This window comes from Natrix helvetica (assembly GCF_964273705.1).
Source record: "Natrix helvetica genome assembly, chromosome: 4".
Classification (NCBI taxonomy): Eukaryota; Metazoa; Chordata; class Lepidosauria; order Squamata; family Natricidae; genus Natrix; species Natrix helvetica.
Window position 1 is genome coordinate 95372523 of NC_138550.1, and position 13971 is coordinate 95386493.

At 37.4% G+C, this 13971-nt stretch overlaps 1 protein-coding gene across 3 annotated transcripts in view; it reads right to left on the reverse strand.

Annotated features, from left to right (window-relative positions):
• Positions 1 to 12469: 12469 nt before the first annotated feature.
• Positions 12470 to 13971, reverse strand: part of IRF4 (interferon regulatory factor 4) — a 28330-nt gene continuing 26828 nt past the window's right edge. For all 3 annotated transcript variants that reach the window (XM_081952531.1, XM_081952529.1, XM_081952530.1), the window contains exon 9: positions 12470 to 13841. In XM_081952531.1, coding sequence (XP_081808657.1) covers positions 13698 to 13841 — 144 coding nt within the window. In that variant the 3' untranslated portion in view covers positions 12470 to 13697. The remainder of the gene's footprint in view (positions 13842 to 13971) is intronic.

The window sequence follows — 13971 nt, forward strand, 5'->3', positions numbered from 1 at the left end:
TTTTCAGGGAGGTCTTATTATTTTTGAGGGGCAGGAGGTGGCAAGTGTGGCCACCTCATGGCTGCTGCTGTGTTGCAATATTTTCGGAGAGGCCTCTTTTTAGCCCATGTGCTCAAAAGCCTGATTGGGCTTATTATCTGGGGAGGTTTTATTTTTGGAGAACGGGGTACTTCTTTTTCCATGGTGCAAATTTGCCCAGAAATCAAGCTAGAATCTCTGTCCACTCCTGGCATTGTTGCCTCTGAAATTATCACCGTTTTCAGTCACTTCCCTAATGAATATGCAATCGTTTCTTTTCTTGTTTAACACCATCAGCCTGTAAACTGCCTCATTGGTGATGTCTTGATGAGGTGAGAAGCTTGTAATATAAACCCAGCAAAGAAAGAAAGAAAGAAGAAACACACCAGTGAAGTGGGTGGGGGGAGGAACCCTGAACACCCAAAGAAAAAACAGCCCAATCTAGCACTCTGACTCAACTTTTCCCAGACTGGAAGCAACAGCAGCTGTTGAAATGCAATGCACAAGCGCAGGGAGCCATCTTAAAGTTGTACAGGAAGCTTAAAAGAAAGGAGACCCGGAGTTTAAACATTCTCACATCCAAATGGACGAGTGTCATCTATGCAGCAGCATGTACAGTAATGTTAGTACATAACTGGGATATGCGACAGGAACATGACATGGGTCACCCTATTTTATAAATAACCCTATTTTTTTCAACTATTCAATATGCCAGAATGATGCAGAAAGGACATGTGCTTGCTGCTATCGTGATGCCTGACATCTGATGCAAGTATGTGTGACATACTATTTGTGTGATGATGTTTCATCATTTGCCCCCTGTGGACATACATGGACACCAGAAATAGGAACCTGGCCCTCTGTGAGCAGTTGATGCTTCAAATTGGGATACATTTTGACAAAGGAAGCTCTTGTTTTGAGGTATGGTACCATTTAATAGAGGCTTGCTTGCCATAAACTCCATTCCAATTATTCTTCAATCAGCTCAAGCCCACAATATGCTTTAGAGACAAGTTTGCTTCAATTACATTTTATTGCCAGGATTTTGTCATCACTCACATGGTTTGTTTGCTTTTATTTCTTGAGTAGCCATGAAAATTTGCTTGAGGGGGTGAAACTCCTGGATTTAAAAGAAACTATTTGAGAATGAGAAAAACCTTTTTAGTGAAAAACCTACTCTGCATTTAATAGAGGGTTGCTGATGGTTTTAAATGCTCTCACCACTCTTCGCTTGCAAGTTGTTTTAAATAACAAGATTTTTGAGCGTTTCCTATGAAAAGAAAAAGAAAGCCACTGCAAATGTATCTAATTACAAATAAGTTAAATGGAATTTCCTTTTCTCACCTAGGACTATTCTCAAAATTCCCAAAACATTTCAACCAGTACATGTCAAATTAAGCAAATATAAGATAAGTTTAAACTCATGTACAGTCTCCAGGGGAACTTATTTATTCAAAGTATGTCCTGCGAATCTTAAGTGCTTAAAGCATTCTGCACTTCAGATAAAATATTGTAATAACCAGGAAGAAAAATCTAAAACAAAATACAACCTTTATTGAGTGACAAAAGTTTTCTAATTCTAAAGATCAGAGAAACCAAAACAGCATTTCTTTTTTCCGCAAATATGTCCTAAAGACATGAATGCATTTTCTGGGAGAAACACCACAGCATAAAGGCAGACCTACATATATTGCGTTTGAAAGTGGGTGATTCAGGGGTTTTTTGCACTATTAAAAGGATCATCAAATAACAACAGATCTTTGCCTAAAGACTGGCACTTTAGAAGGTCCAATGATCAGATAGAAACTTGTTCCAATTAATTCGGTGTATGTTATTATTTTTATTTGCTCTTATTTGTGAGTCACTCAGTCACTTGATGTTGGACAGATCAAAATAGGATAGACATACAGACAGATAGATAGAAAGATAAATAGATAAGAGAGAGAATAGTATGGAGATAGATAGATGATAGGATAGATACATAGATGATGATAAACAATAGATAGATTGATTGATTGATGATAGACAAATGATAGATGGATGATAGATAGATAGATAGATAGATAGATAGATAGATAGATGATAGATAGATAGATGATAGATAGATAGATTGATTGATTGATTGATTGATTGATTGATTGATTGATTGATTGATAGAAGAAGGGGGGAGTGCCAGATATGGTACGTTAGGTCAGAAATGAGGTTTATTTCTCATTTGGTTCCAGTTCTGAGAATCAGACTTATGGAATTGGAAAAATATATTATCTTTCCACCTGTCTTCTGTTGAACTTCCTTACACTATTTTAAAAAACCCTTCTTCGGTCCAATCTAATCTTTATTATGGTCATAGACCAGCATAAGGAGGATGTGGTACAAGTCAATTAAAAACCATAGAAAATACTGGACTTATGAAGAAGAAATAGACTGAAGACAGTTCCAAAAAGCAGGGCTGACAACCAAGGTGGAATGGAGAGCCAACAAGTTGTCTGGCTCTTTGATGATTCCTCTCCAGACAAGGACACTACAAGACAGTGAGCTTCAGGTTTAGAGCTCTGAGTGATGAGAAAATAGCCAACTTGCTCAAGCTGCAGACCGTGCCTTTGGAAGTACATTGGGTTTGTATATTTCCTTTTCTAATCACTTTTAGAAATTGTTCATTCACTGCTTTTCAGCTACTAGGAACCTTTGGGTTGACAGGTTTGATGGCACTGGGTGAGTTTCCTTCAAATGTTAGCAAAAGGAAGTTTTAACTAGAAGTTTAAAAACTTCTAAAATGAGAATAAAAAGCAAAAGCATGATTAAAGCATTGGTTTTAGAAAGCTGTAAATAGTCTAAGGTCAAATGAATTTGAAATAAAATTTAGCTGCAAAGAATCTTTCCTGTGGAAAAAATGCTTTTGTTTTGTTTTTAAATATATGAAATTTCAAAAATTGGATGCTGGTAGGAACTAGAAGGAACTGAAGATTACAATTACAATTAAACACAACTTACAATTAGAATTGCAAGCAAAATGTTTTAACAGAATGGCATGGCATGGCATGAAATAGAATAGAAAATAAGAATAGAGTAGAAATAGAAATAAGAATAGAAAATAATACAATACAATACAATAATAGAGTAGAGTAGAGTAGAGTAGAGTAAAATAATAGAATAGAATAGAATAGAATAGAATAGAATAGAATAGAATAGAATAGAATAGAATAGAAAGTTCCCTGAGGATGGGCTCCAGCACCATGTGTGTGCAGCAATCTTATTTTTGGGGAAACGTGGGTAGTGATTAAAAGACATTATGGAACGAGTTCTACCTGATAAGATCAAGACCGATCTACAAGGGATATAGAAACAACAAACAAAGAGAGTGGCCTTGATAATTGTCTAATATACAGTGGGGCAAAAAAGTATTTAGTCAGCGACCAATTGTGCAAGTTCTCCCACTTAAAAAGATGAGAGAGGCCTGTAATTGGCATCATAGGTAGACCTCAACTATGAGAGACAAAATGTAAACAAAAAGACCAAACAATCACATTGGCTGATTTTGAAAGAATTTATTTGCAAATTATGGTGGAAAATAAGTATTTGGTCACCTACAAACAAGCAAGATTTCTGGCTCTCACAGACCTGTATCTTCTTCTTTAGGAGGCTCCTCTGTCCTGCACTCATTACCTGTATCAATGGCACCTGTTCGAACTTGTTATCAGTATAAAAGACACCTGTCCACAACCTCAAACAGTCACACTCCAAACTCCACTATGGTGAAGACCAAAGAGCTGTCAAAGGACACCAGAAACAAAATTGTAGACCTGCACCAGGCTGGGAAGACTGAATCTGCAATAGGCAAGCAGCTTGGTGTGAACAAATCAACTGTGGGAGCAATAATTAGAAAATGGAACACATACAAGACCACTGATAATCTCCCTCGATCTGGGGCTCCACGCAAGATCTCACCCCATAGGGTCAAAATGATCCCAAGAACGGTGAGCAAAAATCCCAGGATCACATGGGGGGATCTAGTGAATGACCTGCAGAGAGCTGGGACCAACGTAACAAAGGCTACCATCAGTAACACACTACGCTGCCAGGGACTCAGATCCTGCAGTGCCAGACGTGTCCCCTTGCTTAAGCCAGTCCATGTCCAAGCCCATCTGAAGTTTGCTAGAGGGCATTTGGATGATCCAGAAGAGGATTGGGAGAATGTCATATGGTCAGATGAAACCAAAATAGAACTGTTTGGTAGAAACACAACTCGTCGTGTTTGGAGGAGAGAGAATGCTGAGTTGCATCCAAAGAACACCATACCTACTGTGAAGCACGGGGGTGGCAACATCATCCTTTGGGGCTGTTTCTCTGCAAAGGGACTAGGACGACTGATCCGTGTACAGGACAGAATGAATGGAGCCATGTATCTTGAGATTTTGAGTGCAAACCTCCTTCCATCAGCAAGGGCATTGAAGATGAAACGTGGCTGGGTCTTTCAACATGACAATGATTCCAAACATACCGCCTGGGCAACGAAGGAGTGGCTTCGTAAGAAGCATTTCAAGGTCCTGGAGTGGCCTAGCCAGTCTCCAGATCTCAACCCCATAGAAAACCTTTGGAGGGAGTTGAAAGTCCGTGTTGCCCAGCGACAGCCCCAAAACATCACTGCTCTAGAGGAGATCTGCATGGAGGAATGGGCCAACATACCAGCAACAGTCTGTGCCAACCTTGTGAAGACTTACAGAAAATGTTTGACCTCTGTCATTGCCAACAAAGGATATATAACAAAATATTGAGATGAACTTTTGATATTGACCAAATACTTATTTTCCAGCATAATTTGCTAATAAATTATTTCCAAATCAGCCAATGTGATTGTTTGGGGGTTTTTTTACATTTTGTCTCTCGTAGTTGAGGTCTACCTATGATGCCAATTACAGGCCTCTCTCATCTTTTTAAGTGGGAGAACTTGCACAATTGGTCACTGACTAAATACTTTTTTGCCCCACTGTAAGACAATCCAATATAGGATTTAGAAAAAAAGGCTTTATGAAGTTTTAAATTTTAGGAGAAAAAAAATAAAATCAAACTATATGCCATTATTTGAAGGACTAAAAAGTAAGATTGTTTGAAGTAAACAAAAGACTATAAAGTGTTTATTTTTAATCACAGTTATAATGGGTATATTGTTATCTCTGGTAACCTTTAAAGGACTTTTGCTGACATCAAAATCAACATGATAGTGCTGTATCGATTTGTTTATAGTTAGGATGTGAGAAGAGATCAAATGTTATGTTTTAAGAATAAAATTATAAGTTATTAAAATTGTTTATATAGGTAGTCTTCAACTTGCAACAACAATTGAGGCAAAATTTCCATTTTCCTTTAAGCAAGTCAGTTAAATGCCTCCTTGAACTCCTGTCCACTGTTAAACTTTTTATTCTCATTCCTATATAATACATTTTACTTGTAAATGTGTGTGCATCCTCCTCCCTCAGTGCTTTTTAAGTTTCTTTTTTTTAAAGTATCTTTCAGGCCTAAAAAGGGGAAATATAAACCGAGAGAATAAAGTAGCTCTGACTTTGTGCTGTTTTGAAAGTAATGTATCTGAAAACATTTTATGACAGTACGGAGAAACAGCATCATCCACAAAATGATTTTTAAAATATTGACATTTTCATTTCTGTTTTCTAAGATGAACCAAACAGCTAAAGAAGCCATAAGGAAAATTGTGTGAGTCCATTGCAGCAAAAACGAAAGTATTGTGGGATAAAAAAAAGATCACAGCAAACACTTAAATGGGCTTTATCTGTGTCTCTTGCGTTTTGTATCTTTCCCATCTCAATACTGACACATTCTTTTGTTTTATATACCTCCATTTGAGCACTCAATGAAGCATACACAGCATTCTCCTGTTTTTTTTTTTTCTTGCAACAACAACACTGTGAGGTAGATTGGGCTGAGAGTAACTAACCCAAAGTCAACCAGTGAGTTTCTTTGGCTAAAATTGAACTTGAACCTGGGTTTCGCTCCGGGGTGGGTTTCAAAATTTTTTACTACTGGTTCTGTGGGCCTGGCTTGGTGGGCAGGGGAAGGATACTGTAAAATCTCCATTCCCTCCCAACTCCAGGGGAAGGTTATTGCAAAATCCCCATTTCCTCCTGATCAGCTGGGGCTCGGGAGGCAGAGAATAGACTGAACAGTCAGAGGTGATATTTACCGGTTCTCCGAACTATTCAAAATTTCTACTACCGGTTCCCCAGAACTGGGCAGAACCTGCTGAATACCACCTCTGATTTTGCTACTCCAGAGTTGAATTTTTCTATTCATAAGATAGAAGTTTGATGTTTATTCAAAATGCAGCATGAAAAAAAAAGGCGGAATACTGCTTAAAAACAAAATAGGGGACATATCTGAAGCACGTGGGATGGTCAATCTCCATTTTGAAGCTGAACTTCAAAGATTATGATCTATGAAGAGAATGGGATTTGTTCCTAAAGAAAGAGCCTTAATTTGGCTCTTCGTGACTATTAAGAAAAAAAACAATCTAAGAAAAAGAGGAAGTGGGTTTTCCTGGGAATTCATGGAAAGAAGCAAGGTAATATGCTGAGCAGTCAATGAAAATATTTCTTCTAACAGGACTGTAAAGTAAGCTGATTTGTCTTTCATTTAAAGGAATTCACATTTACAATGTCATTCTAATTCATACTTTGTAGGCTGTGGTTTTTTCTTCTTCTTCCCTGAAAGCTGTTTGAAGAGCCCTGATGGCATTTCCCCCACCTCCGGGGCGGTGACAACTGCTGATGTAAATAGCATATCCATTTGAAAGATCAAAGAAAACCTGTACGCTTGCTACTCTTATTTGAGGTTAATACTTGGGAAATCTATTGCTCATAAAGAGTACACACAGCCACATTAACATCATATCTGCCTTATTACATATTTAATTGCATACATACGCACTTAATTTTCACTGAAAGAATAGTGAGCTTTTCTGGATACCAGCTATGATTGTCAACCATAGGTTTGTCATAAGGTAAAGGTTTCCCTCGCACATATGTGCCACTCGTTCCTGACTCTAGGGGGTGTGGCTCATCTCTGTTTCAAAGCCAAAGAACCAACGCTGTCCGAAGACATCTCCGTGGTCATGTGACCGGCATGACTAAATGCCGAAGGCACACAGAACACTGTTATCTTCCCACCAAAGGTGGTTCCTATTTTTCTACTTGCATTTTTACATGCTTTCAAACTGCTAGGTTGGCAGAAGCTGGGACAAGTAACAGGAGCTCACTCCGTTATGCGAACCGCCGAACTGCTGACCTATCTGATCGACAAGCTCAGCATCTTAGCCACTGAGCCACCGCATCATACAACCACATATATTTATACAACTATTGGTGTTCTTCTGAAAAATTGCAGTAAACTATTTGTTTTCTTTATCAAACATAAATCTAAATTTAAAAAATGTGTACAACATAATTATGGTGCTTATATTTGATAACCATCATTTCCAGCTTTATTTTATTTTATATTTTCATAGTCTACCAAAAGAGTAATGAAAGCAGGAAGGTAAGATAGCTTTTTCTCACAGCTGAGGTTCCTTTTGGATCCTTTTCGCATATTTTTTCTATTGTCTTGTGCTCAACTTTTACAATCAAAATATAAACTACTTCTATTACTTGGTGTACTCAATGCCATACAAAATAAGTTTTATCATTGTAGTTGTAGGAATGTTTAATGCATTGCAAATTTTCCAAAGAGAGAGGTAGAACACAACTAGTCCTCTACTTACGGCCATTCGTTTAGCAACTGTTTAAAGTTATAACAGTGCTGAAAAAGTGAGTTATGACTGGTCCTCAAAGTTATGACCATTGCAGCATCCCCATAGCTGTGTCTTCCAGTTTCTGGCATGCACATGCGCACCATCCAGCTGATTGTTGCGTGCGCATGAACTCCAGAAATTGCAAGACCAGCTATTCGGTGTGCGTGCATGCGCTGGAAACCGGAAGTTCATTTCCCGGCGCGTACATGACCCCTGAGCTGTTCCTCTTCCTGGCCGCGGCCCTGACCAACACACACATGCATGCTCACCATCACTGCCCTATCAGACAAATGGTTGTCCAATCTCTTCTTAAAAACTTCCATTGTTAGAGCATTCACAATAACTGGAGGTAAGTTGTTCCACTGATTAATTGTTCTCACTGTCAGGAAATTTCTGCTCAGTTCTAGGTTGCTTCTCTCCTTGATTAGTTTCCACCCATTGCTTCTTGGCCTGCCTTCAGGTGCTTTGGAGAATAGGTTAACCTCCTTTTTTTGTGGCAGCCCCTTAGATATTGGAAGACTGCTATCATGTCACCTCTAGTCCTTCTTTTCATTAAACTAGACATACCCAATTCCAGCAACCAAGTTTTTAAGAAGAGATTGGCAACCATTTGTCTCAAATGGTATAGGGTTTCCTGCCTGAGCAGTGGTTTAGACTAGAAGATCTCCAAGCTCCCTCCCAACTCTGTTATTTGCTTAATGACTATGGCAAAAAAGGTCATAAAATGAAGTGCAACTCACTTTAATAACCACATCACGTAATGGTAGAACTTCAGATTGCAATGTGGTTATCAATCAAGGACCACCTGCATTTAATCAAAAAAAATGTACAAACCAACTCTTCAGAGTCTAGATGGGTATTTGGTGAACCCACAGATTTCATTTCAACTCCAGTCTTGCATGTTTCAGTAACACTTATGTCACAGAATCATCCATGAGTCATGATTAAGATGTTTTTAAGTTTCTTCCAACTTTCTGGTTAAAATGGGGAAAATGACATTCAAAAACTTTACTTTTCTAGACTTAAATAACTAAGAATGAAAAGTGTCCTTAACCATTTATCATCCAATTGATTCAGCAATACAGCTGAGATGTATAATGCAGATTAGCCTTGTACAACTTCTCAGTCAAAGCAGGCCATATTCAGCATGTTTAATTGAATGGCATTGCTAACATGAACTCACTTGTTACAGTTAGACTTTCTCAAAAATTGGGAATGAGGCTGTAGGACTGAAGTTGAGAAGAACCAGTGAGCCTGAGTTTTCTCCTATATAGTACATATAAATGACTGCATTGTCCCTAGTATACTAAAACAGCATTGTTTATCTTCCTGAGAGCTAAGAAACTTCTTAGATGAGAAGCGGAACGTCTTCAAAGAAAAATCAGAAAGTCCAGTTGCCTCTTGAAAAAACACTTCTGGGACAGCCATGACCTGGATGACTGAGAATCTCCATAGACATTCCTGAGAACTGCTTCTGCATAAGATGACTGAAGGGAGATAAACCTGCTAAAAGTTGGCATTTTATTACTATATGCTTACAGAGAAATCCATGATCACATGGCTAAAGCAATCTGTACTTAAATCAAGGTATTCTCACAGCTATTCACATCTACTTTTTGAAATGCTCCATATTGTTCAATATTAGAGATTGCATGTTATCATACAGTTTAAAATAAATTCCTCATGAGATCAAAACTTTCCTAAACTATTATGGCCTTGATGCATTTTTCTTCCAAAATCCATTTTCTCCAACAACTTTCTTCTTGCAAGATTCTAGTTATGAGTTTATTCTCACACAAGCAGAATGTTTTGTTTGGGGGGGGGGAGGAAACCAGCATAAATTGGTTGGCAGGAGAAAAAATAGCTAGCACTGGGGGAGGGACTTACACTTTTAAGGCCCCTTTGCATTTAAAAAAGATCAACAAATATGTCCCGTATATATAGTTTTCACTTTGAATTTGGAAATAGCCAATTAGATAAGGAAAGCAACCATATGAACGGTTATTATGAAGAGTTGGTAACTGTTACCAACTCTATCCATAAAGTTGCTTTTCTTGCCCAGTAGTGATAAAAATGCATTTTTAAATTTTTATTAAAAATAGAAGAGCAATTTTGGTAATCATAAAAAAAATTAAAACATTTTTGAAACACTACAGGTAGTCCTCGACTTATGAGGACTCAATTTGGATACAATTGAGCCCAAAATTTATGTTCCTAAGTGAGAAATTTGTTAAGTAAATTTTGCCCCATTTTACGACCTTTCTTGCCGCCGTTAATTGAATCACTGCAGTTCTTAAGTTAGTAACACGGTTGTTAAGCCAATCTGGCTTTTCCATTGACTTTGCTTGTCAGAAGGTCGCAAAAGGTGATCACGTGACACACACCCCCAGGACACTGCAACCGTCATAAATACGAACCAGTAGCCAAGCATCCAAATGCTGATGATGTGACCATGAGGATGCTGCAGCAGTCATAAGTGTGAAAAATGGTCATAAATCACTTTTTTCATTGCTGTTGCAACTTTGAACAGTCGTAAATAAACTCTTGTAATTTAAGGACTACCTGTGTTTCCTTATTTGTAGAAACAAGCAGACTTTAAAAGCTTCTTCCTCATTTACATCCCTTGGAAATGCAACTTAATAATTAAAATTAATCTCAACAATTAAAACAACTGAATATTGCTGCATGAAATAACAGTTCGTGTTATTTCCGTGTATGTGTATTTGGGCATGCTGAATAATGGTTTGGAAAAATGCTAGACCCCACATGAATATAGTACTTCTGTTCATCAAAGCACATATCACATTATTTTAGACTTCTGCACATACCTGGGAAAAATATGGCTACTCTAAGAATCATATTAAAGACACAATACTTTAACAATTTGATTCATTAAAGCAATATTTGATTTCACATTTATGTGAGATTTCCTCATCTATGACTGCCAGATCTGGGCTGGAAAAATCTGGATAATGATTACAAAGCAGCATGGAACTAGTGTTTTCTTTATTTCTGTGTGGCCATCTAGTCTGGATTTTTCCAGTCCGTGGATGGTAGCGCTACAATATCAAAATAATAATAATAATACATGTACTTTAATGAATAGCAGAGACGCCCTGTGCTTATGTGAAGCACTTCCCCCAATGGCTTTCAAGTCTACAGTACGAAGCCGATAAAGACCCATCAACAACCTTCTCAAGAAAATATGACTCAGTAATAGTTTGCATTGAAATCAATAGCAAAATCTTCCAAATTTTTTATTTTAAGTCAATGTTTGTTCTACTCACATAAATCTCTCTTACATATAATACAAAGTGTGATAATCAAACCCCTGAAACTATAAACAGTCTGAGCTTCATACTTGGCATAACAGATATCATTCTCATATATAATTACATGAAGCAGCCTATAAGAGAAACTAAATGCCAGGAGCACAAGAAATGCAGTCTGTATATATGCATATAGGAATAAGGCTTGTGGCCTAAATGGATTAATAATGGATACTGACATATCAAAGAAACCATTAAACAAACAAACATGAAAAGATTCAAGGAGCTATGTGGAGTTATCATTATAATTTTCCAAGCTTAAAGAAATTTAATAGTGCAACCTATCCGTGTTTATTGAGATATAACTTCCATTGAATTCAATATGTTTACTCCCAATATATACTAAGGCCTGTAACTAACTATATCCAGGGGGAAAAAATGTGCCAGGTAATAAGGAATTTTCTGGGAGAAGAAATAAATGGATATTATATCCCAAGGCATCATGCATCTTTAAGATGTATAAATTCAGGAATCTAGTGCCAACTGACTGACAACCTATACAATATGTCCCTGATTAAATATTCAAGTTCAGTATATTTTTAATTACAAGGTGGAAATATTTCAGTAGTAGATGCTATTTTTAAGAGAATGAGATCATATTGAGTGTTCTTCCTTTATTGAAAAGTACTCTTTGCTATTTCAAACTGCAACCCCATTTTTCTCTGGCCAGGTGTAATAAGAACTCTAGTCTAAATAAACTGAGCTCAACAGATTAAAGAAGACTGCTGAATATGTACCTCAAAAAACTAAAAGTCCTTTATTTTAAAGTAGAAAATAAGTTTCACCTATTCTTCTATACACTATTTAGAACAGTACACAAGTGGTCCACAATTACTCTTTACATCTCTCCACATTAACCCTCCGAAATAAAGTCAACTATGTCCAAGCACTGTTTGATTAAAGTCCCCTATAATATGTTGAAATTAGTTCATCAAACCTGTTCGGACAATATCCTAAGTCATCATGGGGCTGTTTGTTTTGGTTTGGCATATGGCACGAAACCATTATAGTCATAAAGCATAGTAGATGAAAAGTGTGGTTTTCTCAGTAAACTACAGTTAAGGGAAACATACCATGGTGTGCAATCCTAGTCTCAATTTAATTTTTTTAAAATTTTGTGTATTTGTATCCTGCCATTATTATTTTTATACATAAGTTAAGGTGGTGAACATTTCGAATACTCCAGGGGTGTCCAAACTTGGGAACTTTAAGACTTGTGGACTTCAACTCCCAGAATTCCCCAGCCAGCATGGCTGGCTCGGGAATTCTGGGAGTTGAAGTCCACAAGTCTTAAAGTTCCCAAGTTTGGACACCCCTGGAATACTCCTTCCTCCTCCTATTTTCCTCACAACAACAACCCTGTGAGGTGGGTTGGGCTGAGAGAGAGTGACTGGCCCAAAGTCACCCAACCGGTTTTCATGTCTAAGGTGGAATCAGAACTCATGGTTTCCCAGTTTCTAGCTTGGTGCCTTAACCACTAGACCAAATTGGCTCTCAGTTTTTATACATTCACTTTTTACTTGTGCAATATTTAATATTCAAATATATGCCTCAATGCACTAAATTGGTCAGTTTCTCTAATGTGTTCATTTCCTCAGCCTGAATATTGCTGTTATGGATAATAATATCAGTTCCATGCCCTCTATACAGCCCTATAGGAGGCAAAGTTAAGCCCATCTGAAAATCACTTTCTAGTCTACCATGTTTCCCCAAAAATAAGACAGGGTCTTATTGTCTTTTGACCCCGAAATAAGTGCTTGGCCTTATTTTCAGGGAGGTCTTATTATTTTTGAGGTGCAGGAGGCGGCGAGCGTGGTTACCTCATGGCTGCTGCTGAGTTGCAATATTTTCAGGGAGGGATTATTTTCGGGGAAACAGGGTATATAGAAATGAAACCTCAGTGTAATAGTTGCTATGAATAAACTTAGCCTATTGAATTTAATACAAATTAAATGATATAATGATACAAATATTGGACAATGATATAATGTGTTGTCCTGGGGAGGTTTCTAATAGACTCCACAGAATTTAGTATTCACGCGCATTTCAGAAACAGCAGCAACAGAAACAGCTTTTTGAAAATTCATGAGAAAAAAAAACCCTGAAATTAAATTTTCTACATACACAGCATTCAACATTTTGATTTGTTTGAAGCTTTAAAAAAAATAACATACTTATCTCATTGTTATGAATAGCATGCATTCTTATGGCCTTATACCGTCATAAACTATTGGTTGGGTTTAGAATTTCCTGCCCTGAGATTTCAAATCAAATAAATAACAAGAGGCTTGAAAAAAATCCAGGTTGTCTCTAAGACACTGTTCTTATTGAAGAACATGTAAACATATCAGCCATTTGTCATTAATCCTACAAGCAGAGGACAGCTTTTCGAAAGCATGGCAGAACTCTCATTCAGGATTCTAGAGTCTTACGTTGACTGTATCCATTCCATGTACATTTCCAGTTGGTGATGATTTCTCGGGAAAATTCGAAGCACTGATTTGCATCCGTTTACCTCTCAAAATGTAGTTTAAACTTCAGTGCTCCTGTGTTTATTCCTGAACAGAGGAATGGTGGATGGATCTATGATAATCTTCCGAAGTGGTTATCTGTTCTGATATATCGTAGCCTCTCAGAAAAGGTCCGGTGTTTTGCTGGGCAAAATAGTACAGCTGCCTAGCAAACACTGGTTCAACCTTAACAACAAATCAGAAAATTAATCAGTTTAAAGGGTGACTACTGGAATAGTAATGTTCTTTAATAATAGTGTTCTGAAAATTTATTTTATCAATTTTATAGCAAACAGTAATTCATAAAAGTCTCAGC